This window comes from Pongo abelii, chromosome 1 (assembly GCF_028885655.2).
Source record: "Pongo abelii isolate AG06213 chromosome 1, NHGRI_mPonAbe1-v2.0_pri, whole genome shotgun sequence".
NCBI classification, from domain to species: domain Eukaryota; kingdom Metazoa; phylum Chordata; class Mammalia; order Primates; family Hominidae; genus Pongo; species Pongo abelii.
The window spans coordinates 45,825,492-45,852,010 of record NC_071985.2 but is presented as its reverse complement, the minus strand read 5'-3'; the positions used below and the strand labels follow the sequence as shown (position 1 = coordinate 45,852,010).

Below are 26,519 nucleotides of genomic sequence, written 5' to 3'. Positions count from 1 at the left end.
CTCAGACAGATAGATTCCCCAGATATAGCTGCAAAAATTAGAGATTCTGGAGAAGTCTGGGAATGGGGAGTACCAATGTCCTCCTGGTACACAGAGCCAAGGGTCCAGATCCAGGACTGGAAAGTATAGGAACACGGTGGCCAAAGGCACGGGGAGGCTCTGACAGAGGGGCAGAGGCAGTTTGCCTCCACTGTTCGGTGGCTTCTTAAGATACCTGATCTTCATCCAAGGGCAAGGGCCTTTGCACATGAAAAAAGTAATAATCCTTTCAACTTTGGTATGGGGTAGATGACTTTTTGATCCCCTTTTTTTAGATGAGGAAATGAAGGCTCAGGGAGAATGGATTTGGAGGAGGTTTGGCTGAGAGGCACTGGTGCTACTTGGGAAGGACTTCATGGGAGAGCCTGTGAGCTATGAGGGGCAGGAACCTGGCCCGGGTGCAGGGGCCCCACGGGGCTGGCTGCTTTGACATCTTCAGCCCTGCCTCTGGTGCATCCCCAGGTCAAACTGGATTCACTACTGGTTTTCTTCCTTAGATATTTTTCAGGATTTGGTGACCCAAGGGAATGCCAGGTTGACAGTTAACTGCACCTGCTAGTCCTTAAGGTACTTTTATTTTTTATTTTTATTTTTATTTTTGAGATGGAGTCTCGCTCTGTCACCCAGGCTGGAGTGCAGTGGCGCAATCTCGGCTCACTGCAATCTCCGCTTCCTGGGTTCACGCTATTCTCCTGCCTCAGCTTCCCAAGTAGCTAGGACTACAGGCGCCCGCCACCGTGCCTGCCTAATTTTTTGTATTTTTAGTAGAGATGGAATTTCACCGTGGTCTCAATCTCCTGACCTCATAATCTGCCCGCCTCAGCCTCCCAAAGTGCTGGGGTTACAGGCGTGAGCCACCGCGCCCGGCCCTTAAGGTACTTTTAAAGATTTTAGAAAGGTGAATATAGCCCACAGGTGCAAGGCCCATCTGGCAAAACTTAGGGTGGATTTCATCTCCCAAACCACCTCCTTACCTGGTGCCCATGTTCATGGCACATGCTACCTGACTGTATGTAGCAGCTCTGGAAAGAGAAGGATCCCCTCTGCTCAGCCTGAGCCCTTAGTGGGAGGCCCACGCTGTGATGAGCTCTCTCCTGCAGCAGCTTGATGGCCACAAGCTGGCGGCAGGGGAAACCCTAGAGGTTTTGGGTAGGCACAGGCGAGCAGGCGTGGGAGATGTTTCTGCCCTTCCTTTGACACCCAATACAGATTTCTTTGCCTCAGGTGTCTCTGCCCCTGTCCTGCTTTCCTGTCAAGATTGTGTAGCCTTGGCCAGGCTCGGTGGCTCACGCGTGTAATCCCAACACTTTGGGAGGCCGAGGCGGGCGGATCACAAGGTCAGGAGTTCAAGACCAGCCTGGCCAATATGGTGAAACCCTGTCTCTACTAAAAATACAAAAATTAGCCAGGCATAGTGGTGCGTGCCTGTAGTCCCAGGTACTCAGGAGGCTGAGGCAGGAGAATCACTTGAACCGGGGAGGCGGAGGTTGCAGTGAGCCGAGATCACAGCACTGCACTCCAGCCTGGTGACAGAGCTAGACTCCATCTCAAAAAAAAAAAAAGAAGATTGTATAGCCTTTTTATCCAGTGCTCAGCAGAATGCTAATACATGCTTAAATGTAAAATGAGGGGATTTGTTTAGACTTTTCCATCTACGTGGCTATAATTATGGGATTCTTATTTGATATAGTTGGTGGGAAAAGCAGGGGACATGCTCCCTGAAAAGACCAGGAACTTACTGGCTAGTATTGTTACTGGCGATAAAATTGTGACAGGTCTGACCTGCCTCCTAGCTTGTGGTCAGCCTACCTGCTTTGAGAAGGTGGTGAGGCATACGTGGTAATTAACCTACAATGGTGCCACAGTTGCTGCTTCTGGGTAGAGCAGAGCGGTGAGCAACTCTGTCTCCTTTCCAAGCTGGCACCAGCTCAGGAGGAAGCATCCAAGGGGATTCTCATAAGCCACAGAGAACTGCCCATGAGTCTGAAAGGGAATTCCTGGGCCAGGTGGCCACACTCAGCTGATAGCTCCTGCTGGGAGGAATGGTAGCATTTTGGTTTCTTACAATGTTCTCCTCCATCTGGCTCCTTTGAAATGAGAGTTGAAAGGGTCCTGACCAGGGGACCTGCCCGGGGTGGACAGCAAGGCAGGCCTCAATTCTGGAAACAGCACCTCCACACATCACTTCTGGGGATGATTATCACATCTGCCCTCTTGCAGGAAAAACTCAGAGTCTTTGGAGGGCCTTCGCTTTCCCAAAGCAGCTTAATTTTGGCCCCCATGCTTTGTGCCTCCTAGGTTTGGTTGGGTGGACATTTAACATAGTAGAAAACTGACTCCTCTTCCTATTAACCTCCTAGGTTAATCTCACCATCTGAATAGGGCCTTATAATCCTACAAATGAGGCCTCTCTCCCTATGCTCACCAGGAAAAATTGAACTCTCAAGACTGTCCATTTTCTTTGCCCTGTTATGTAAACTTCTCTTCCTTTTGCCATGTCCCCCTCTTATCTTGGCTCTTGAAACTATTCCCTTAGGAAGAAAAAGGCAGTTCCCTTCCTGCCCTTCTTTTGAACCAAACTTCTGTTTGTGGTCTTGGAAACCATGACAACCTGGCCTAAGAAGCCACTTTGACCATCTTGGAAGTTAATATTTCAGTGCTGGGTACTCACAATTGTGAGCTCTCTAGCACCTTTTTGCTTTTGTTTTGTTTGCTTTAAGATAGGGTCGGTCTTTGTCATCCAGGCTGGAGTGCAGTGGTGCCATCTCCACTCACTGCAACCTCTGCCTCCCAGGTTCAGGAGATCCTCCCACCTCAGCCTCCAGAGTAGCTGGGACTATAGGTGCACACCACCATGCCTGGCTAATTTTTGTATATTTTGTAGAGATGGGATTTCACCATGTTGCTCCAGCTGGTCTCGAACTCCTGGATTCAAGCAATCTGCCCACCTCAGCCTCCCACAATGCAGGGATTACAGGTGTGAGTCATCGTGCCCTGCCTCTAGCACTTTTTTCCAAAGGGGGACAGAAGCCCATGATCTGCTGAGAGGAGAAAGTTTCAAACAAAGCAACCCTAGATAATCCTTCTACAAGTACATTAGCAAAGGAGCAATGTTCCCTGTAGGTTCTAGGGAGTGGATATGGGCAGCATTCACTGGCAATCTGGAGTAATGTTCTGGAGTGTGGTCTATACTTATTTTTCCTGTGCTCTTTTCTTCTTTCCTCTTCTCACAATTGCTCAGTTACTCAGTAGACTAGTGTTGGAGGTAGTTATCTTTTCGCTTACACCAACTTTTTTTTCTTTCTTCTCGAAATGTTTGTCCTTCTTGCTCGGGTGCTACCTTTTAAAGCCCAAAGTTGGGAATCCAGGGAGCTGCAATGATTAACTGCAGGAGCCCAGTGGAAGAATTCCACAGCCTTAGACGGCAAAGTTTCCATAGCCTCACTGCCATGGGACTTCCCCCGCATGAAGGCGAGCTCTCTTTCTTGGGCTGGCCACTGGAGGAGGGAGGGAAGACAGCAGGCTGGCAAGTCCTCAGCTTCTCTGAGGACTTGGCTGCTTACAGAGAGAGGGCCCAGTGACAAGAACCCTAAAGGGAGGAAAGTGACCCCCTCCCCCCACACTGAAAAAGATCCCTCTCTGGTGATGAAGATCTTGCTAATTTGGAACAGCTGGCCAGGGTGTGTTAGACTGGAGGAACTGGGGGAAAGCTTGCTCTGGCAATCTTCTGCAGAAGCAAATAGCGTGAGATGCCTACGAAAGTTTCACTCTGCTTGGATAGGATGTGTGATGCTACTCCTCCTCTGCGAATCCTTGTGTAGTGGTGGAGAAAGAGAGAAGAAAGCAGCCTGTCACCATGGGTTGGATTTTAGCGTCCATATGTCTATTCTCCACCACGCTCTGTAGGCTCAGAGTGGAACGGAGGTGGAACAGTGGAGCCATCTTGCAGCTTATAGTTGGGTAGGACTAGCTTATTGTGTTCAGTTCTTGAGTTGTCAGCTTCCTTGGGAACCCTGAAAGGAGCCGGGGTCAGATTGTAGCCCCGGGTGCCTTTTCAATCTGTCTAGTCTTCTGCCTCCATCAAGCCACTCCCGTATTTATGCTAGATTGGGAGCTTGGCTGAGCATACTACATCCTGACTTTGATGGTTTGTTTTGTTTTTTCATTTTTTAGAAGGCTATAGTTACTATAACTGACTTTTGTATTTAATCCATGGGAATATTCTCCTATCCCTCCCCTTCCCCCACCTAGGGTCCTCAGTGTTAACTGTTTATCTCTACCTCCAGTGTAGTTAGTTCCCGCATAAATATTTGACTTAGACAAGCAAGCTCCAGATGGACTGGGGAGAATGCAGATTGGCTCATGGAATCTGGTCCCACGTGCCTTTGACCCATCATCCATGACCCCAGTGACACAGATGGGCCCTGGGTTGGTGCTGGCTGTGGCAGCCCCACAAGTGCCTGACTTGCTTCTCAGCACATTCCTGCTCCTTCCACTATGTGAGCCACAGTGGACTAGGGCAGGACTGATTCGTTTCGAAATTATCCAGGCAAGGAGAATTAATTCCATCCAATTAGGCTGTCCCTGGAGATGTGGAAAAAGAGAATGAGAGAGATTGAGAGATTGAAATAGACAGATAGATTGGGGAAGAGGAGGTAGGGGAAGGGATACACATAAGTTTGGGATAATAAAGTCAGAAGTTTGGGAATGAGGTATAGAGAAAAATGGGAAGGTGGAAATAGTTTGGTGCTAGGTATTCTTCTTATGATCTTGGTAGCTTAGGGCTTTAGAAATAAAATAATCCAGAAAATATCTTATTTTTTCATTTCCTACAAACCTCCGACCACTATCCCACCGTTCTTCCAGGTTTTGCCTTGGAGGTCGAAGTGGTGTTTAAAGTGGTATATATAGGAGTTTAGAAGCAACTGGGTTGTATTCACCTTTGCCTCTCCCTAGAGAGTAGATGGATTCCTTCAGTGATGGTTCATTCCCCTTCTATCTGCACCAAAACCTCTGTGACTGTGTCCTGCAGATCAAGGGAGACGTGCCTCCAACTATTCATTCAGTCGGCCAACTTTAAGGTGCAAAGAATGCGGGGAGATGGACCAAGTGCTGAAGGAGTGGTGCCTGGGTCTTACTGATTGTCTCTGGAGACTGGATCCCTTTCCAGGACTTTTTGTTGTTGTTGTTTGTTTGTTTGTATGCTTTTTGAGATAGAGTCTCGCTCTTGTTGCCCAGGCTGGAGTGCGATGGCGCGATCTCGGCTCACCACAACCTCTGCCTCTCAGGTTCGAGCGATTCTCCTACCTCAGCCTCCCATGTACCTGGGATTATGGGCACATGCCACCACCCCCTGCTAATTTTTGTATATTTAGTAGAGACGGAGTTTCTCCATATTGGTCAGGCTGGTCTCGAACTCCTGACCTCAGGTAATCTGCCCACCTCAGCCTCCCAAAGCGCTGGGATTACAGGCATGAGCCACCGTTCCTGGCCCCTTTCTGGGACTTTCATACTTCTCCTTCCCTTGGAAACAGAAGCATACTGGATGGAACAGAGAGAGGTGGCTCATTCATTAATTGCACAGGTTAGGCCAGGCTCTGGAGCTGAGGTTGGGATAGAGAGGTGATGACAAAACCTTTCTGCTCGCTTGGAAGAAAAATACACAATACTCTCCACTTTCTCTCCCCTGAGAGACTTCCATCAACAATGACCAGCTGGGGCTGAGTCGCCTCTTTGCCTGCCCTTTGTCTTTTTCAACAATGAGCCCTGTGTCCATCACTGTGGATGCGAGCCCTTTGGAATAGATGTTCTTTCTAGTCCATGAGTTTTGGAAGCTCGCTCTACCTTGGGACACTGAAACATGTCTGCATCTCTCTTTGTCTTTTTATGTATTCCCAAGTAATGGCCACTCTGCTTGAGTTCATACTCTTTATTTTATTTTATGTTTTTTGAAATTGAGTCTCGCACTGTCACCCAGGCTGGAGTGCAGTGGCACGATCTCAGCTCACTGCAACCTCCATCTCCCCGGTTCAAGTGATTCTCCTGCCTCAGCCTCCCAAGTAGCTGGGATTACAGGCGTGTGCCACCACACGTGGCTAATTTTTGTATTTTTAGTAGAGACGGGGTTTCGCCATGTTGGCCAGACTGGTCTCTAACTCCTGACCTCAGGTGATCCACCTGCCTTGGCCTCCCACAGTGCTGGGATTACAGGCATGAGCCACCGCACCTTGCCGAGTTCATACTCTTAAGCCTAGGAAGAGAAGCACAGCTTATCTGGAACCTTAATTCATAGTTAGTGCTTTTCCATCAGCCTACACCCAACAGTCCAGGACTATACCTTTTTTATCTCTGGACCCTTTCCTCACCTCTCCCTTCTCCCTTCCTACCCTATAGGAACTAGGATGCTGATGATAGTTGGTTTGACAGGTTTAGAAATGATGCTTGCTCTGCTCTTTTGACCTCAAGGTTCTGCCAAGATTGATTTTTATCCCAAGTTCTGATTTCTCCAACAAGAGCTTATGAGCTAACCAGGGCTGTCAGTTAGGACTTTGACCTCTCCTGGGGCACCAGAAGGGTGCTTCCCTGATGGGAGCATCAGTGTCTTCCCCCTTCTCCTGCCCTCTCTCCTCCCCGTGGGGAGTGTTCTCATCTATATCCTTTCTGAGCCATGGTGACATCTGGGAGACATTCAGTTATCATATGAGATGGGAGGAAATGGAACAGTCTATGCAGTTTGCTGTTTTTAACACTGCCCTAACTTTATTTTTATCTGGTTAATATGTCTGTCAGCAGTAAGAGGTTTTTAATCTCCTAATAAGTGTATACCAATCCAAAAGAAGCTGGAATAAGGTGAGGAAAAGGGGTTGATAAATTCCTGCAGCATCTTTGTATTCCAACTAGCTGTTTCTGAAAGGTGACTCTTTCTCTTACTCACATGTTGTTTAGTGATTGACGACCTATAGCATATTTATTAGTCAGTTAACGCTTTCAGCTCAGTTGTGTGTGTGTGTGTGTGTGCATGCCTGTGATTAATTACCACATGGACTTGTGACTCCCACTTTCTTGACCTTCATTTTTTTTCTTTATTTTGTTTAGATAAATAAGTCTCACTATGTTGCCAAGGCTGATCTCAAACTCCTGAGCTCAAGCAATCCTCCCTCCTCAGCCTCCCAAAGAGCTGCGATTATAGGCGTGAGCCACCGCACCTGCCTCTCCTGCCCATCTTGAACCACCTATGGCCCTTATTTCTTTTCTTCTTTGCTGTTTTATTTTTGGTTGAGGGAGTCAAAGCGGAGGGCCATAGTGCTTCCATCCAATAGATGCAGATTGACCTCTGATCACTCCCTAACCCCTAGGCCAAAAACCTTTCCCATGTCTCTGGTGCCCGAGACATATGTGTCTAGGGAGGAATCAGCTGCACTGTTACTCATCCATCAGCATCTGAATCTTGCATGCTGACTCTGTGATGCTGACTAAGGGTCCTCACCACCTTGACTAAAATCTTGGGTCTTGCTGTACAGAAGTAGCCCTTCACCCCAAAGCTAAGGAGAAAGGATTGGATGAAAGTTCTCTGTAGAAGTGGAGGAAACACGTGTCTCCTCAGAGATACCTCTGGAGGTTGTTCTCTGCAACCCTCCAGCTAGAGTGAGCAGGCTCCTTGCCTGGGTGGCGCTGCTACCCACAGAGGGGATGGGGGCTTCGAAGCTCTCCTCCCACGACCCCTGGTGAATCCTCCATGTCTTCCTCCTTGATACTGGCAGCTGGTGGGGGCTAGGGGGATGGAGGAATGCTGCTGTTAGAGCAAGAAGACAAAGTGGCTTTGTCTCTTCTCCATAATATAAGTACAGGGAGGTGAGAAGACCCTGGGGTTTGGCATTTCTCCTTGAGGAGCTGAGCCAGAGACAGGGCTTTGGTTCCTAAGTGATTAGAGGCCTGCATGGCCAGAGGCCGCACATTCCCTTTTGGAAAGGAGCTCACCCACACTCCTTGCTTCCATCTTCCCCTTCCTGGCTCAAGTCATAGGCTCTATTTTCTGGCTATCCTCTTTTTGTTCCTGAGAAAGTTGCGGTGGCTCTTTTTTTTTTTTTTAAAGCTGATTTAGGGGGTTGGGAAAGGAAAACTTTAAAAGTAAAATAATAAAAAACAGACCACTCTGTCATTACAGGCACATAAATAGCTTTACCGTCGCTGGGCTGCACACTCGCTTTGCCATAGCAACCTAAAGCGACTGTTTATAACAGCCTGTCAACTGGCCTGGAAACCAGCAGCTGCTGCTGGCTGCCCTGGCCTCGGAGCAGCGGGCAGGCGCTCCCTGAGAGGTGTCATGGAGGCGGTGAGCCTGGTGCTTCTTCTGGAACCGTGGGGGATGGCAGAGGAAAGGCAGCCTGGGTTCCAGAGGCAACCAGGGGCAGTAATGTTTTGGGAGCCAAAGTGAGCAGCGGATGTCTTTTGTTTTTGTTTTCCCCTCATCTGTGTATGGGCCCCAGCATTGCTCATCTCCTGTGGAGATAGAAGACAGGGCTGGGAGGAGATTTGCTCCACCGGAACCTGAAAGGGGCCTGGGTGTCCCTCTGAACCTCACGAGGTGGCTTGTTTTAACTTTTCGAATAGACCTTGGCTTCTGTTGTAGCCTGTTGAGTGACATCCTCTCAAGTCTGTTTTCTCAAAGACTAAAAAAAGTGGGCTTTTTCGGGGCTCTGTCTGGGAAAGGGGGCTGCCCAGAGATAAATGGAAGCAGAGATCAGCAACCTGGAAGGACTAGCAGAGGGAGAGGGAAGAGCGAAGGAGACACATGACAAGATCTTCCTGTGCCTTCCCATGTCAGCCTGGAGCTAAAGGGGTTCATGGGAATGCTTTGGAACCTCGCAGCATTTTCAAAGTGTGGTCCCCAGACCAGAAGCATCAGCTCACCCTGTTAAGGAACTTGTTAGGAGTGCACCTTCCCAGGCCCCATCTCCATTCTTGTGCACCAGAAACTCAGGAGTTGGCAGGGAGGGGCCCAATAGGTTTGCCCCAGTTCTCCAGAGGATCCTAGTGCTCACTCTGGGTTTGAGAACCACAGCTCTAAAACATTACTCAAGCGCAAGAAAGCATGATCAGTTTGCTTTCCAAAGGCCTAGGCTGACTGAATGGATCCTGTCTGTGCAATATGTGAACAAGGAAGAATAAAACAGGCACAGAGGGGTGGCAGGTTATTAGGGATCATTCCTGGCCACCTTTTTTAATAAGCACTGTCTTTTCAGCATGGAGCCCTCACTGATTTGCCTGTGACTTCCAGGAAATAAGCCCAGAGAAGGCCAGAATAGGTAAAGTGGGGATGGGAAGTTCTCTGTACTCTGTACAGGTGAGACTGTCAGAGTGGAGAAAGGGAATAGGAGCAGCCAGGCCTGATGACCAGTATGGGACATCCTGACTAGTATCTGGGCCACACAGGAATGTTGTTTTATGTCCTCTCCTGCTGAGCGTCTGGGGACAGAGCAGCTGCCCCTGGTGCTCCCTTTTGGTGGATGAGATGTGGCCTCCTCAGTCTGTGGCCAGGCAACTTCTTCCCCCTTGTCCTGAGGGCTCCACCAGAACCTGAGGCCTGGGAACAACCAGGTCCCGACCCGGTAGCCCAGGGAGATGACCCCTCTCCATGAGCATGACATGATTCTGCTGAAATTTGTTTCTAAAAATAACCTAGGATCCGATCCAGCTGCTAAAAAGCCCCTTTGTTCCCTTGAAACCAAAGTATGGAAAGCCACAGCAGCCCCAAGAAAGACAGTCTATGTAGTCCAAGAGAGTGCATATACGAAATACTTGAATGCTGCTGCCAGAGGGCTGCGTCCTGTCTGTGGCCTAGAAGCTTCCTGCCACAGCTCTGAGGAGTGAGTAGCGGTTATCCTTGCTAACCCTTATCCTGAGTGAACGGGGTCAGGAGAGGCTGCCAGTACCCCTTCTGTTAAACAGACCTTCCAGATGGCGTTGTCACTTCCATCTGAAGGTGGCTCTTGTCCTCCTTAAACAACTGAAGGAAATGGTGAGCGTTGCTGTTTCATCCTCTATGTTTTTTTGAGCTCTAGCTTGCTGTGAACACCCCTACCTCCACCCCATACACCCTCTGAGTCACTGGAGGACACAGAGGTGACCCAGGCCAGTGTGACTCACACAATTTGAAAGAGGTTGGCTTCCCAAGGCTCTGGGCCTGAGGGACTGCCCTTCCTCATCTTGATAATTTTTTTTTGAGATGGAGTTTCACTCTGTTACCCAGGCTGGAGTGCAAGTGGCACAATCTCAGCTCACTGCAACCTCTGCCTCCCAGGTTCAAGCGATTCTCCTGTCTCAGCCTTCTGTTCAACAGGGATCACAGGCGTGCAACACCACACCTGGCTTTTTTTTTTTTTTTGAGATGGGGTCTCGCTCTGTCTCCCAGGCTGGAGTGCAATGGCGCAGTCTTGGCTCACTGCAACCTCCATCTCCCGGGTTCAAGCAACTCTTCTGCCTCAGCCTCCTGAGTAGCTGGGACTACAGGCGCGTGCCACCACACCTGGCTAATTTTTTGTATTTTTAGTAGAGACGGGGTTTCACCATGTTAGCCAGGATGGAATTTTTATATTTTTAGTAGAGACGGGGTTTCGCCATGTTGGCCAGGCTGGTCTCAAACTCCTGACCTCAGGTGATCTGCCCACCTTGGCCTCCCAAAGTGCTGGGATTACAGGCATGAGCCACTGCTCTTGGACCCATCTTGATAATACTGATGCCATTTCAAGATGGAGCCAGTGGACAGGGGTCAGGGGGACAGCAGTGCCCTCCCAGGCACATTCCTGCTTCCTCCCACCCATGCCCTGGAGCTTTCTGTCTTCATCTTGGTGGTTCTTAAAGCCTGTGACATGGGTTGGATCTTAGCAGACCAGGTGATCAGGATCAGGCTGTCAACCTTGGCTCAGTTCTTGGTATCGCTGTTTGGAAAAAGCTTTTGCCATCTACGGGTCCTACCTTCTCCCTGCCTTCTGAAGGCATCTGGCCAGAACTGATAAGTTTTGCCACCGTTATCACGGCACAGCGTATCCTAGACAACACAGCCACTCCAAGACTGAGAGGTATTTTATTTTTATTTTTTGGATCTCAGATCACCATAGATAATGCTCCAGTGAACATCCTTGCACATGCCCCCTCCAGGCCCTGGATGAGGAATTCTTTGGAAGATGTAGCCAGGACTAGATGACTGGGTCCACAGCATGCATAGATGTAGTTTGACCAAAAAGCACCAAGTGGTTCTGGGGAGGAGGGATGAATTCTGGATTCCTGAGACCCAGGGGCTAGGTGTGACACTTTTTCTCCGGATAGATGCTTTGACTCTAGCACTACCTTTTTTTCAGTGGAATTGAAGAAGGTGCTGTCAGAGTAGCAGACTTGGAGAGGGGGAAGTAAGTGAGGGAGGCCCGTGGATACCACCTAACCAGGAAGTGGTGTTCTATCTTCAGAAAGAGAGAACTGAGCCTGCGAGTGACATCCTCTCAAGTCTGTTTTGTCAAAGACTAAAAGGATGTGGGCTTTCCTTGGGTCTCTGGGAAAGGGGGCTGTCCTGAGATGACTGGAAGCAGAGATCAGCAACCTGGAAGAACTAGACGGGGGAGAGGGAAGAGCAAAGGAGACATGAACCAGAACCCAGAACTTCAGGAAGGGAGTACCCCACCCCCAGGAGGCTAAGTTCTAGGGACTAGCTGAAAATTAGCATCAGATTCACTGACCAGGCCATGGTATACTATCCCATGGTGAGGCCAGAGGCCTGGCTTGGTGCACCAGCCCTCACCTGGCTTCCTGGCTTGGGTGTGGTTGTTGGATGATGATGACAAGTGGTGCCACCCACCACCTGAACTTTAGCCAACACCTGCTGCCTCTGACCTTGTTCCCATGCCTCCAAAGGGCCTCATAGGCTAAAGGAGGGCATGTGCTCTAGTCTGCTTCTGCAAACCAGTTGGCATTTAAGGAGCAATTAGGGCAGGGCAGACATGGGGAGGGGAGGAAAAACCCGGGATTGTGATGAGGATGGCTGCCAGACCTGAGGGATGGGAAATGGCCAGGGTGAACTAGAATCTGGATCATGGAAATAAGGAGCCTGTGATGAGGAGGTGGGCAGAACAGCCTCTGCCTGAGATTCACACCTCCGGAGAGAAGGGCTAGCCAGGGATGTTTTAGGCTAGGCAGCCTACCATGGTCAGGTTCTTGCCAGCTTTCTTGATAGGGCACTGTCCTTTGGAAGCATAAGCGTGCCAGAGAGAAGGAGTAGAGCTTAAACCCCCCCAGGTGGTACACAGGAAACAGCCCTGCTGGAAAAAAGAGAGAGAATGCAGAGCAGGGTCTCCCTCTGTGCTTCTCCCAGATCACCAGGGGGAGCAAGGCCAAGAGCATGAGATGACTGAGTGGAGGAAGCCCTCATCCCCACCACTGGGCTCTCCAGGCAGGAACTGGATATGGTTGGACTCACAGCAATCTAGAGCCCAGTGCTTTCTGGCTTGGGGTGGGGGTGGTGTGAGGGGAGGGGAGGACAAAGGGGAAGGGAGGGTGTCTGCTCCCAAAAAGCTTTGAGTCTATCCCTATGCCTTCCCAGAAAGTTCACAAGAGGTAGATATTTCCCTGACCTATTTCAGAGCCTTTTAGGAGTCAGGAACAAGGGACAGATGGGTTTATGTGAGCCTTCTCATCAAGGTTTAGGAAGTAAGCTCATAGTTTGTTTACATTTTTTTATATCATTGTTCTTGCACTTGAGGCAAGGTGGCTTTGAATTCAGATTAGGGCACAAATCTGGCTCTCTGAATCTATATTTCCCTGCTGTAAGATGGAGAGGTCCTTCTTATAGGGTTGTTGGTGAGAATTCAATGAAACAGTACATGTAAGAATGATAATAGCTACAGTGTGTGGACCAGCCACTATGCCAGGCACTACATAATACATAGGGGTATGTACATAATTTCTAATTTTCATATAAAGTACCTAGTATGACCCCTAGCACATGGTAGGTGCTCAACAAATATTTTCCCCCCCTTCCCACCTCTCCCAATCCCACATCCCTGTTCCTGAGTATAGGGAGAGGTAGAGCCTCACTTGGAATGAGGGAGACTGACTCTAGCTCAGAAAAAAGACTATGGGTTTTCTGAGGGACTCCTAAAGCAGGTTTTGTTTGTTTGTTTGTTTGTTTCTGAAGCAGAGTCTCGCTGTCACCCAGGCTGGAGTGCAGTGGCACGATCTTGGCTCACTGTAACCTCTGCCTCCCAGGTTCAAGTGATTCCCCTGTCTCAGCCTCCCAAGTAGTTGGGATTACAGGCATTCACCACCATGCCCAGCTAATTTTTTCTATTTTTAGTAGAGACAGGGTTTCACCTTGTTGGCCAGGCTAGTCTCCAACTCCTGACCTCAGGTGATCCGCCCGCCTCCCAAAGTGCTGGGATTACAAGCATGAGCCACAGCACCCCGCCCTGAAGCAGGTTTTATATTGTAGTTGGGTGCATTCTAAAGTGGGACCAGGCTGCTTCCCCTCTCCAGAGGTCTTCCCTTCCTCACTCATCAAGTCCTGCCTGGCAGTGATGCTGGCACCCCTGCCAGAGTGTCTCCAAGTGCTACCGGCTTGCTCCTGAGCAGAGGCTCTCAGCCCATCAGGGAAGGACAGAGTAGGGCTGGGCAGGGAAGTGTCTGCTCCACTGAGCAGCCCCCGCCTGTAGCCCAGAAGCCAGAGTTGACCAGAGCCTCTTATTATTCCAGGCAGGTCTGTCTGCAGTGCTGCAGCAGCCTGAAGCCCTAGCCCCTGGCCCCTCCTGTTTCCTTTCTCCCATTTTTATGCATCACATCACATTCAGTAGGAGCATTTAGTAGCGGGGAGACTCAGGGGGTGAGTTCCTTTCATATTTTCAAATATACCCTACTCTATAACCTATACAAGGTATCACTCTTTTTCCTCATAGTTTGGGGATGTATTTCTTCTTTAGCAGCCTGGGAAAGCTAAAAGTGAAAGATTCCTTGGACAAAATTGGAGGAAAGTGTGTCTGACTAGTGTTTACAGTTTGGTGACTTAGGTTCTTGTCTCTGGCAGCTCCTCATTTCTAGAGGCTTTTTTTTTTTTTTTTTTTTTTTTGAAGTCAGGGTCCCACTTGGTTTGCCCGGGCTGAAATTAAGTGATGTGAACACAGCTCACTGCACACTGCAGCTTCCACCTCCCAGGCTCAAATGACCCTCCCACCTCAGCCTCCCAACTTGCTAAGACCAGAGGTGTGCGCCATCATGCCCAGCTAATTTTTGTAGAGACAGGGTTTCACCATGTTACCTAGGCTGGTATCGAACTCCTGAGTTCAAGCAATTCTCCCGCCTCAGCCTTCCAAAGTGCTGGGATTACAGGCAGGAGCCACGGCACCTGGCAGATGCCTGCCTTTTAAAGGGCCTCTTAGAAGCTTGCCAGAAAATGAAGAGGTTTAGGCTCAAGAGAAGGAGTAAGGTGTAACAAAAAGAGCACCAGGCAGTCAAGACCACTGACTTGCTAAGACCAAACCACTTTTTTATCTCCCTGGACCTTTTTATCTTCATCTGTAAGGTGGGGGTCACAGCTGTCCTAACTAGAATTGATATGACCAATGCTTTCACATGTTATCTACAAATTATAGAACAGATGTTACAGGAATTTAGGAGGAGCAAAGTAAAATGTCTTAATGATCATGTAAAGCATTACGATTTCTTGCCCTAGGAGGAAGAGATGAGAGAGTTCGCTCTTCTATCCTATCATCTCTTAGGCTTGCAAAATATTAGAAAAGAGGAGGGAGCATATACCTTACTGAGAATGCCCCAAGCCGAATGACTAACCCTTACCTGAAAAGAGGTAGTACCTTTCAGGTGTCTGAGCAGTTCATTTGATGCTGAGGTGGTGTGAGCACCTTCAGATTATTCTTTGGCAGTTGCCTAATCAGATTAGGGGCCAGGCAAGCTCAGCAGTTGCAGAGAGCTCATACTCCAGAGAGTTCAAAACTCAGAGAGAAGTATGGATGTCATGATATGCTTCCTAGTATTATAGAGATCCCACCTTAAACCTTGGGCCCCAACTCTGCACTGCCCTTTTGTCTTTGTGCCAGCAGCTTAGTGCTTGACCTACTGTGTGTTTCTCTAGATCAGCCTGAGGCAAACAAACCTTTTCATTCTTTTCCACATGTGTTCTTCAGCCGCATGTGTTTTAATCTTATGTGACCTTTTCCATCAGTTGCCTATGGAGGTGGAAGAATCTCTCCTCTTTGGTACTCTGAAAAGAGGTTCAAAGTAAGGAAGGAATTCTGCCAGGCGCGGTAGTTCACGCCTGTAATCCCAGTACTTTGGGAGGCCGAGGCGGGTGGATCACAAGGTCAAGAGATCGAGACCATCCTGGCCAACATGGTGAAACCCCATTTCTACTAAAATACAAAAATTAGCTGAGCATGGTGGCATGCGACTGTAGTCCCAGCTACACGGGAGGCTGAGGCAGGAGAATCACTTGAACCCAGGAGGCAGAGGTTGCAATGAGCTGAGATCGCGCCACTGCACTCTAGCCTGGCAACAGAGCGAGACTCCATCTCAAAAACAAACAAACAAACAAAGCACAAAACATTAGCTGGACATGGTGGTGGGTGCCTGTAATCCCAGTTACTCAGGAAGCTGAGACGGGAGAATCACTTGAACCTGGGAGGCAGAGGTTGCAGTGAGCCAAGATCGCACCACTACATTCCGGCCTGGGTGACAGAGTGAGACTCTTTCAAAAAAAAAGGAAGGAATTCTGACTCAGACTGTCTTTTCTAATTCTCAAGAGACCCAAGACCCTATATCCTGGTGGTTATTGCTAATGGTTGTAACCTAGCTAATGGTTATTGTTAATGAAGCTGCCTTAGAATTTTCCATTCTTTTTGTGGGGTGGGGGTTCCCTGGCAAGGAAAGATGGAAGGGCACATGGAGCTTATTGTTCTTCTTCTACTTAAAAGGCTTGATAACAAAAGTTCATTAAGATTAAATTAGGCGGCTGGGCGCGGTGGCTCATGCCTGTAATCCCAGCACTTTGGGAGGCCAAGGCGGGCAGATCACGAAGTTAGGAGATCCAGACCATCCTGGCTAACATGGTGAAACCCCGCCTCTACTAAAAATACAAAAAATTAGCCAGGTGTGATGGTGGGCGCCTGTGGTCCCAGCCACTCGGGAGGCTGAGGCAGGAGAATGGCGTGAACCCGGGAGGCGGAGCTTGCAGTGAGCTGAGATCGCACCACTGCATTCTGGCCTGGGCGACAGAGCGAGACTCCGTCTCAAAAAAAAAAAAAAAAAAAAAAAAAAAAAGATCAAATTAGGCTTTCTCCCATCACTTAAGTGTCCTATTCCGGACACTGGACACCTGTCATCTAAGATTTCCAAGCACTATTTCTATAATTCCATTCCTTTATCACTTTCTTAGGGTGGTGTGAAAAGACAGAGCCCATTCTCTACCCAACTAAAGGTGGAAGGAACTGAGTCCTGAGAAGGCTAAGTAACATCCCTGTCTTCATGGAGCAAACATTGTAGTGGGTGAAGACAGAAAAGGTAAAATCCTCTGATTCGTAGTTCAACACTCTATCAGCATTGAACATCCTCTTGAACATCCTCTTGAAAGGTTAAGGAGTTCTACTTAAGGGTCAAGTTGGGTTTCATGCTGCTTTAGCCCTTCCCACTTCTTCCAGGCTTGGAGGAGAAGCTGAACTGGGGTGAAAACTCTGTGGTCCTGCCTGTTCCTATACCAGTCTGAATGAAGGGAGTTTGACACATTACCTCAGGTTCTTTGTGGATCTTCTTGTTTCCCAGATAAGAAGGGAGTACGATATTTTAAAACAAATAGAGCCCTGCTTTCTTAACTCTTTGTAAGTCAGAGTAGTGCTAAAAATCTATGGGAGGAGGAGGACGCAAAGGGCAAATTGGGAGAGGGAGGAGTATAAATCAACCTGCATCCCTGTGGAAGCTTCTGGGAAGAGGATTGTCAGGAATCAGCAAAGACTTTGGCTACATGTGACTTTGGAGGAGATCACTGATAAAAGAATCAAGTCCCTTATCTGATGGTTCTTGTGCTTCTTTGTTCACCTTCTAGAAGTAAGGGTGGCATCTGTTTATTACAGAGAAGTTGGCCAGAGCTCCTTGCCACCCCCTGGTAACTGAAGTCGTCAGTAGGGACTACGTAACCGGGGTTGGGGTCCCATGTTCTGGTGCTGTGCTAAGAGCCCCTTCACATTTAAAAGGCTGATGTGTGGCAGTGACACCTGTCAGTGGCATGACACACAGCAGCCCCACTCTGAAACTGAGAAGGGGCCTCAGGATAAGTTCTCTTCCCACCTTCATCCCTCCGTATCCTCACCTACACATAGCTCTACCACACCCCCTAGTTAGCATGCGTGAGAGGCAATGCATCTTTCTGAGGGGAGAAATGCTGGCCTCTCTCTGGTGCCTTTATTGAGCTGATGTGAGACTCTGGTGCTCACTCACAGGCTAGCTTGTCTCCCCTGCTAACCTTGCTGTGGCCCTATCCTCTATCTGAATTGAGAGGTGTCTTATCGCTCCCACTCCAGAGAAACTTTAATGCTCAGGCTTCAAACTCCCTATCTTTCCTCCTCAGAGGTCCTTCTGTCCCCCTTATTTAAAAAAAAAAAAAAAAAAAAAAAAGTTCACCCTGTATCACCAACTGCCAAAGCATTTTACTCTCCTCTTCTCCCCAAAAGCCTCTTGGAGGAGGGTGGAGCTTAGCCTCAGGAACAAAACTTGGTGCCGGCCAGGTTGACACCTGCAACAGGCTGCAGAATTTCCATACACCTAGAGGCTGAGTACTCTAAGGGGCTTTGGAGGATTTTGACATCTTCTATCAAGTTGTCATTTCCATACACCTGGAGGCTGAGTACTCTAAGGGGCTTTGAAGGATTTTGACATCTTCTATCAAGTTGTCTTCCTTGTGTGTAAATGTGTGTGTTGGGTGTGGGAAGAGTGTGGGGTAAGGGAGAGGAAGGCAGACTGACAGGCCACCCTTCAGATCACTTAGATCTGAACTCCCTTTTTCTGACCTCTTCTCATCTTTTATAGATAAGGTCAGACTAAAGTATCCTGTCACAGGTCCCTCAAATACACAGGGAAAACATTAGAGCCATCAGAGGTCGTAACCATTTATTTCCAAGTCTCTGAAGCTGTGGGTTTTATGTTGCTTGGTTGGGAGAGGTGAGACTTGAAGACTGGGGTGTATTGAAATTACTCCTCTACATTGGAGTTTACAGGCTGCAGAAGCCTCCCAGGGAGGAACGGGCCTCTCTTGAGTCAGCTCTCTAAGCTCAGGCCTCAGCTATCAGTTCAGCTCAGATCTCAACTGTCACTTAAACCCTTGTGCTTAGACTGGGTACCTCTTGCCCTTGCAGATGCTGGATACTCATGGCTGCTCTAATGGTTTCTTTTTGTCTATCTTTGAACCTTTATTCCAGAGATCCAGTTGTCGTCGGTATCCAGGAAGCTCTCCTCTTCCTCCTCCTGACGTCTCTCTACCACTACAGTTGCTGGTTGTTGCTAAGGTTGCTGCCATGGTAACATGCACATCCTGTTTACACCTTCATCTGGGCAAGTTGGTCTAAGCTAGGAACCTACCTACCCTGGACAACCACTATCATCACCACCTGGGGACACCAATCATCGTGACACGGAGTCCACCTTCCACTCAGTTCCCCCATCCTCTTCCTCCTCTGGCTGCCAGACTTCATACAGAAGAAAGGATCTAGACTTCGGACGGCTACTTGGGAGCTTATTGCACAAGATATATTCGATCTATTCCCTCACTGGGCCCCCAGAGAAGCAGGAAGTAGGAAGAAGTTGAGACAGGGAGGCAGGAGACACTGGTCAGTTGAAGGGAAACGCTACATCTTCTCTGGTTGAGGGGCTTGGTAACAGCAGGCAAAATGACGAACCCATCAGACCGTGTCTTGCCTGCCAACTCGATGGCCGAGAGCTGTGAAGGGGACTTCGGCTGCACAGTAATGGAACTGAGGAAGCTCATGGAGCTGCGTTCGAGGGATGCACTGACCCAGATTAATGTCCACTATGGAGGTGTACAGAATCTCTGCAGTAGACTGAAAACCTCCCCTGTGGAAGGTAAAGGCCATATCAGGGGTGGGGAGTTGGAGGAAGGTGGCTAGTGGGCTAGTGTTTCAAAATATTGTTTTCCCAGCTTCTAGAGAAGGCACATTTCTGGAGGCTCAACTGGTATATTTTTGTCTGGTGGGAAAGGTATGGCATCTGAAGCACTGAAAGGAGGGGAGGCCATGAAGAGCCGTATCCTTCCCAGAGATGATGTTTAGAAAGTGTGCTATTCTCTAAAGATTATTCTTTTCTCCTTTTTCTTTTCTTTCTTTTTCTTTCTTCTTCTTTTTTTTTTTTTATTTTTTTATTTTTTTTAATTTTTTATTTTATTTTTTTTTTTTGTGAGACAGGTTCCTGCTCTTTTACCCAGGCTGGAGTGCAGTGGCGTGATCATGGCTCACTGCAGCCTCAACCTCCTGGGCTGAAGCCATCTTCCTACCTCAGTCTGCTGGGTAGCTGGGACCACAGGCATGTGCCACCACACCCAGCTAGCTTTTTTGATTTTTTAGTAGAGTTGAGGTGTCAGTATCTTGCCTAGACTCATCTCAAACTCCTGGACTTAAGTGATCCTCCCACCTTGGCCTCCCAAAGTGTTGGGATTACAGGCACAGTAAGCCACTGCTCCTGACCCCTCTTTTGTCCTTTTTCTGTATCAGTGTCCAGAAAGGAGGATATTTATTTTTAAAATGTTTATGATATAAATGTTGTTGTCAGTAAATAATCAAGTCCCTTCTTCTATATGTCTGATTATAAAAGAATTTAATTCTTCCCTACACTGATCTTACAGTTTAATGAATGGAGGAAGGAAGGGTACAAAAAAGTAAATAAGTCCAGCTGCCCAATTGAGCACTTCTCTATTGTATACCATTAGAAATGGGATGATAGGCCAAGCAGGTGGGTGGCTCACATCTCTAATCCCAGCATTTTGGCAGGCTGAGGTGAGAGGATCACTTGAGCCCAGGAGTTCCAGACCAGCCTGGGCAACATAATGACACCCCATCTCTATTTTTTTTTTTTTTTGGAGACAGAGTCTTGCTGTGTCACCCAGGCTGGAGTGCAGTGGCATGATCTCAGCTAACTGCAACCTCCGCCTCCCAAGTTCAAGCAATTCTCATGCCTCAGCCTCCCAGGCAGCTGGGACTACAGGTGTGTGCACCACCACGCCGAGCTAATTTTTTATATTTTAGTGGAGATGGGATTTCACCTTGTTGGTCAGGGTGGTCTCCAACTCCTGACCTCAGGTGATCTTCCTGCCTTGGCCTCCCAAAGTGTTGGGATGAGGAGGCTTACAGGCATAAGCCACCACGCCCAGCCTCTATTTTAAATAAAAAGAAAAAAAAAAGGAAATGGGATGCTAAATCACAAGATATATAATTGTACCCATCATATCTTTGGATCACTCACTGTTTTGTGTCAGGGAATTATAAGTGACTTTTTTCAACTCTGCCGGATACACTTTTAATGTAGTTCTCCTTAATCTTTTTTGTTTGTTTTGTTTTTTGGTTTTTTGTTTTTTGTTTTGAGATGGAGTCTCACTCTTGTTGCCCAGGCAGGCTGGAGTGCAATGGTGCAATCTTGGTTCACTGCAACCTCCGCCTCCTGGATTCAAGCAATTATCCTGCCTCAGCCTCCCGAGTAGCTGGGATTACAAGCATGTGGCTAATTTTGTATTTTTATTAGAGATGGAGTTTCACCATTTTGGCCAGGCTGGTCTAGAACTCCTGACCTCAGGTGATCCGCTCGCTTCGGCCTCCCAAAGCGCCCGGCCTTAATCTCTTCTTAAAAGATAAAAAAATCTTAAAAGATAATGAAAAATTCAGCTTCAGGCTTTGGCCCAGCCCAGTTGCCCAGTGTGCCATGGTATTATGAAATTTTGCCTCATCAAAATGTAGAAAGAACAAAAAGAAACTTGCTTTTTCACTTTAGCCTGGTTTTAGCATCTCTGTAGCAGATTCTTATTTGGCCCTATACATCTGGCAGTTCATGGTTGAGTAGCATGAGATGGAGCGAAGATCTTGTCCATTAGGGGCTTTCAGCCTCATATGGTCTCCTATTTCTGAATCTTCCTCAGAGGCCACAGCATATTTCTCACCATTTCTAAGAAGTTGTTACCCTTTGCCAGTGCTGTATTATAAGTTAGTGACTTGGAGCCTAGACTCTTTAGGATGAAAAAAGAGAAAGAGAGTTTTACATAGATATCTATACCTAGTTTATGTCTTATTTTCTTTACAACCTAAGGGAGCTTCCCTACCTGTTTTCTTTACTTCTAGAATTTGGTTTCCTATCTCATAAGCTTTGAGTTCAAATAATAGCTCCACCATTTACTAAGTAGCCCTCCACAGTTTACTCAGTCTCCCTGAGTCTGTTTCTTCTTTGAAAATAATGTTGTTAACACCTAGCCCATAGAGTTACTGAGATTAAATAATATATATGCAGTGTTCGTACTTATAATTAGGTGTTCAATAGATTAGTTTTCTTGGATTAAAACAGAGTCCATGCGTCTGTAGATACTTGCCAGAACATGGGTGCCTATGGAGTGCAATGTTTTGTCCTATCTGGAGAGGTTACTGTGTGTGTAACTGCAACTACTGTCCATTTCATTTGCTCACTTCTTAATCACAAAAAAAAACCCCTGGGTAAGGTGGCAATATCTAATTGCTTTCCTGTGGCTCAGTCTTTGCCTTCTAATGGTAGCCCTTAATCATAGCCCTTTGGGCTCTGTCTACTTCTTACCAGCTAGATTTCTTTATTTGGTCACTTTTACAGCCGTATCGACTGCTGAGGGTCTGTTCTTAATTATATCTTCACTGAGATTATGCAGTACTTTACAAACCCCCATCAGAATTTAAACAGGATCTTTCTTTTTCCCTTCCTATGCTGTTCTTGATCCCTCTGGTCAGCTGTCTGTCTCACAAACAGGAACTTGGGAGTCCAAAGAAGCTGGAACCTAGAGAGTTCCTGACAGCAGGATTCAGGCTTTCCTCCAATTTTCCAGATCCCTTCCCAGAGCTGCCACTGTTTACTTTCTGATTCCCAGAGAGCTTCCATTCCCAAAGGCCAACATATATTCTACTTTCTGTCAACATTGGATATCAAATGTTATAGACATAGCTAATGCTCTTGGATCCTTTCCCAGTCCTGGTTTCAGCCCCTTCCAATGGCAAGTGCTTCCCTCGTTACAGCCCCTGGCCATGCCTGTAGCCTAGGACTCCTACCACTGGCACAGTTTTCTACTGCCATGTACTGCTTCCTTAGATCACAAATATGTGTCCTGGTGTTTTTCTTTCTTTCCTTTCTTTTTTTTTTTTTTTGAGAAGGAGTTTTGCTTTTGTTGCCCAAGCTGGAGTGCAATGGCGTGATCTTGGCTCACTGCAACCTCCGCCTCCCGGGTTCAAGCGATTCTCCTGCTTCAAACTCCCGAGTAGCTGGGATTACAGGTGCATGCCACCACTCCCGGCTAGTTTTTTGTATTTTTAGTAGAGACGGGGTTTCACCATGTTGACCAGGCTGGTCTCGAACTCCTGACCTCAGGTGATCCACCCACCTCGGCCTCCCAAAGTGCTGGGATTACAGGCGTGAGCCACCGCATCCGGCCTTTTTTTTTTTTTTCTTTATAAGAGATGGGGTCTTGCTGTGTTGCGCAGGCTGTTCTCAAACTCCTAGACTCAAGCAGTTCTTCTGCCTCACCAGTTTGTATTAATGTAAGAGTTACCATAGGGCTTGTTCTGGAACTGGGGAGACAGGGTGTTGGAAAACAACCTTTCCATTAGTAATTTTTAGTCCCCAGTACCAACAGTGACCTCCTAGTGTGTGAGAAGAATAAAGACATAAGAAAAGGAGAAAAAAATTAGAAAAGAAAGGAAGGAAGGAAGGAAGATATAGAACAGCTAAGACATAGGAGTATCTACCCAGGCAAGGGTAATGCTCACCTGTTTAGTTAGGGTAGGCAGAGAAAAGATCCCCAATATGCTCATCCTATAAAAAGCCAGCCTGTTCATGGAAGGCCACACAGCCTGACAGCCTAGCATAATTTTGTCATTGTGGGAGGTCCCAGTGGACCAATAATAAGAATAAAGAAATTTACCTGGTGCTTGAATTCTGCTAGTTGGAAACCAAGGTGAAAGTGAAGATCAGAGACATTGGTTCCTAGAATATAACCCTTTTCCTTTATTTTCTATGGAATGATAGCATCTTTAATACAGATTGACAGAATTTTTTTTAAACCATAGCTTTTAAGGGAACTTATGGAACTTGGAGTTTATTACATTTCTGACACTAACATGGTTTTATTATCATAGATTTACACAACTCTAAAGGCAGGTGGGACTTAATTATCTATTTCGGCTGGCCGCAGTAGCTCATGCATGTAGTCCCAGCACTATCTGTGCTTTAGCTAAGATTCTTTGTGAGACTGCTCTAGCATAAGAAGCATTTAGAGCATTAATGGAGTATAAGTCAGAAGGCATGAAATATTCCATCCCATTCTACCTGGTGGTAAGAACTTAGGTCATTTAAACCCTTTAGCCTGGAGAGAGGGAGAGAGAAAGAGATGATGATGATGATGATGATGATTATTATTATTATTTTGGGATGGATTCTCACTCTGTCACCCATGCGGGAGTGCAGTGGCACGATCTTGGCTCACTGCAACCTCCGCCTCCCGGGCTCAACTGATCCTCCTGCCCCAGCCTTCCAAGTAGCTGGGACCACAGATGCGCACCACCATGCCGGGTTAATTTTTGTACTTTTTGGTAGAGATGAGGTTTTGCCACCTCTACCTCAGCCTCCTGAAGTGCTGGGATCACAGGCATAAGCCGCCACTGACCCAGTGTTTTTTTGTTGTTGTTTTCAATTTTATTTTTGAAACAGGGTCTTGCTCTGTCACCGAGGCTGGAGTGCAGTGGTGAAATCATGGCTCACTGCAACCTCCACCTACCAGGCTCAAGCAGTCCTCCCACCTTAGCCTCCCAGTTAACTGAGACTACAGGTGTGCACCACCATGCCCAGCTAATTTTTGTATTTTTTTTGTAGAGACAGGGTCTCTCCATGTTGCCCAGGGTGGTCCTGAACTCCTGGGCTCAAGCAATCTGCCCACCTTGGCTTCCCAAAGTGCTAGGATTATAGGCATGAGCCCTCATGCCCAGCCTCAGCCCAATGTTTTGATATTGGCTTGTGTTCCTTGAGTATACATTAGCTAGTTAGAGTAAGAGAAGTTGCCCCAGTGGCCAAGAGTTGGTTAGATTTAAGAAGGCTTGGAGATGTTTAGCTACATGGCCTTCAGCAACAACCAGAAATAAGGCTGAGCGCATGAGCCAAAAAAGAGAAGAAAATTTAGGGCAACAAGAAAGGGTAGGGGAGACATAAAGGAGAATACATGTTTACATCAAAGTAACTAAAGATTTCAGTCTTTATGGCTGTAAATAAACAAAAGCAAAGATGCAGGGGTGAGGCTGGAGCTCCTGGGCAAGCTGTGTTGCCTTGGGTTTATCAGGAGGGACAATCTGAGTATTTTGCACAATGGAATCCTTCTCGTTTGCTTGCTTCGTTCCCCATTCCAGTTTTTTTCCCCTTCCTTTTATTGTCTCTTCTTTCCCTGTCCCATTCCCACCTCAACCAATCATTCCAATCCCCAAAGAACAGAGCAGTTTGGTTGGTATAGGCTAGAAGATAGCCTTTTACCTTCTGTGTGGTTTCCTGTGGAGTCCCATGGCCTTGTGAATGGAAGAAGATTTTTGTGAATCTGGGATGAAAATTACCTGTGGCTTAAGGGGAAGAAGGAAGAGGTATTTTCCTTAGTCTCAATACCCTTTTGTGTGTAGGAAAAAGGGATGGTCCTGGCGGCCTAGGTAGAGGTTATACGTATTCTTTTTTCCCTGTAGAATTTTGCACATTGGTCCTTAGCTATGCTATCCTTTTTAGGAGGAAGAATGGTGTTTTCTGAGGAAGAGTTAGGCCACCCCTTGGAGGCAAGGTCTGAGCCCAGACCAGAATGGGAGAGAAGGGGAGCCTTGAATAAACAGTAAATTATTAACTGTAGGCCTTCTTTCAAAAGGCTGAAGACGATTTTGGTTGAATTCGGATCTAAAAGATTGTTGGTGGAACTTTCTGTTTTATATTCCTTCTGTACCTTTCTACTTCTTTTCTCCTCTGCAGAGTTGAAGGTGTGATAGTGAGATATTAAGGGCCTCCAATTATTTTTCAACAACATTCAACTAATACTTAATAACTGCTAGGTGCTAGGGACACAACGGTGAACATGACAGGTGCAGTCCCTCCTTCCATAGAGCTTACAGGCTAAAAGAAGATGCATATGAATGAAGGCAATTTCAGAAATCTTGCCATAGGGCTTTGATGAGGAAGAGCAGGGTCTATGGGAACACAGTATGGGGACCTAAGCTGAAGGCATTGCAGGGGAGGGGAGGGGGGCTTAGAAGCTGGAGACAGCACACCTGTATCATTTAGGGATTACCCAGGGAAGCTCTAGCATGGCCACGCTCTGTGATCATTGCTACCACCTGCTGAATATTCCTGGCATAAGATGCAAGCATTTTTGCCTTCCTTAATTACTGGGTAGTTACTAGGTTTAGGGAGCTGAGATTCCTTGCGGAGTAAGTGGCAGGAGGGGGAAAAATGTGTTTTAAGACGGCCAGCCCAAATTACAATGTTGTTTTATTAGCTTGAGGATTTAGATGAACATCTATCACCTTAAGATCTCTGGAGCTTAATTGTGTTCCTGTCACTGTACCTTTTGAGGGCAGTGGCATGTTTTACCAAGAATTGTCCATTTTGCTACAAGCTGAGATGTACTGGGATTGGGCCCTTCCTCGGCGTGGCAGATTGAAACTTCTAGTAGTATTGTCAATCTGGAAAAAATTGAGTACATATCCCAAGTAAATGTTCACCTACAAGACTACTGCCTTACTATTAATACAGCTAACACTTTTATTTACATAATAAGATAGGCAAACATATATTTTCCTCACTCTAACAGATGGATGCATGCCCCCCGCTTAGAGACCGCTGCTGTAAAGCACGGTGGCATTAGGGGGATGCGGAGGACTAGGCGAGTGAAGATGGGATGGAACAGATGTGAGAGGAAGATAGGCAACTGAGTTCTTTGAGATTTTCTTCCCTATCTTTAGAGCTTATAGTCTGTTTCGGAATATCAATTTTTAGGAGCTCCTCCACTTGAGGTTAGAAGCATAACCTCTATTTTCCTCTTTCTTTGTGCCCTCTGCCCTGTAACCATCATCTCTTGCGCCAACTCTACTAAGGATGGCAAATAAGTGACCCTAGTAACAGTGATCTGGGCATGGCCTCAGAGATTAACATTCTGTGGTCCACTCTTCCTTCCAAACTTTGGGCAGATGAAT

At 47.3% G+C, this 26,519-nt stretch overlaps 1 protein-coding gene across 8 annotated transcripts in view; it reads left to right on the top strand.

Annotated features, from left to right (window-relative positions):
- The window catches only part of ATP2B4 (ATPase plasma membrane Ca2+ transporting 4), a 116,977-nt gene that overhangs the window by 37,573 nt on the left and 52,885 nt on the right, over positions 1 to 26,519 (top strand). For 4 of the 8 annotated variants that reach the window (XM_063716636.1, XM_024246634.3, XM_063716641.1 and 1 more), the window contains exons 2-3: positions 16,466 to 16,590; positions 18,498 to 19,158. In XM_063716636.1, coding sequence (XP_063572706.1) covers positions 18,966 to 19,158 — 193 coding nt within the window. In that variant the 5' untranslated portion in view covers positions 16,466 to 16,590; positions 18,498 to 18,965. The remainder of the gene's footprint in view (positions 1 to 16,465; positions 16,591 to 18,497; positions 19,159 to 26,519) is intronic. The other 4 variants (XM_063716633.1, XM_054522671.2, XM_024246645.3 and 1 more) reach the window with 1 other exon arrangement.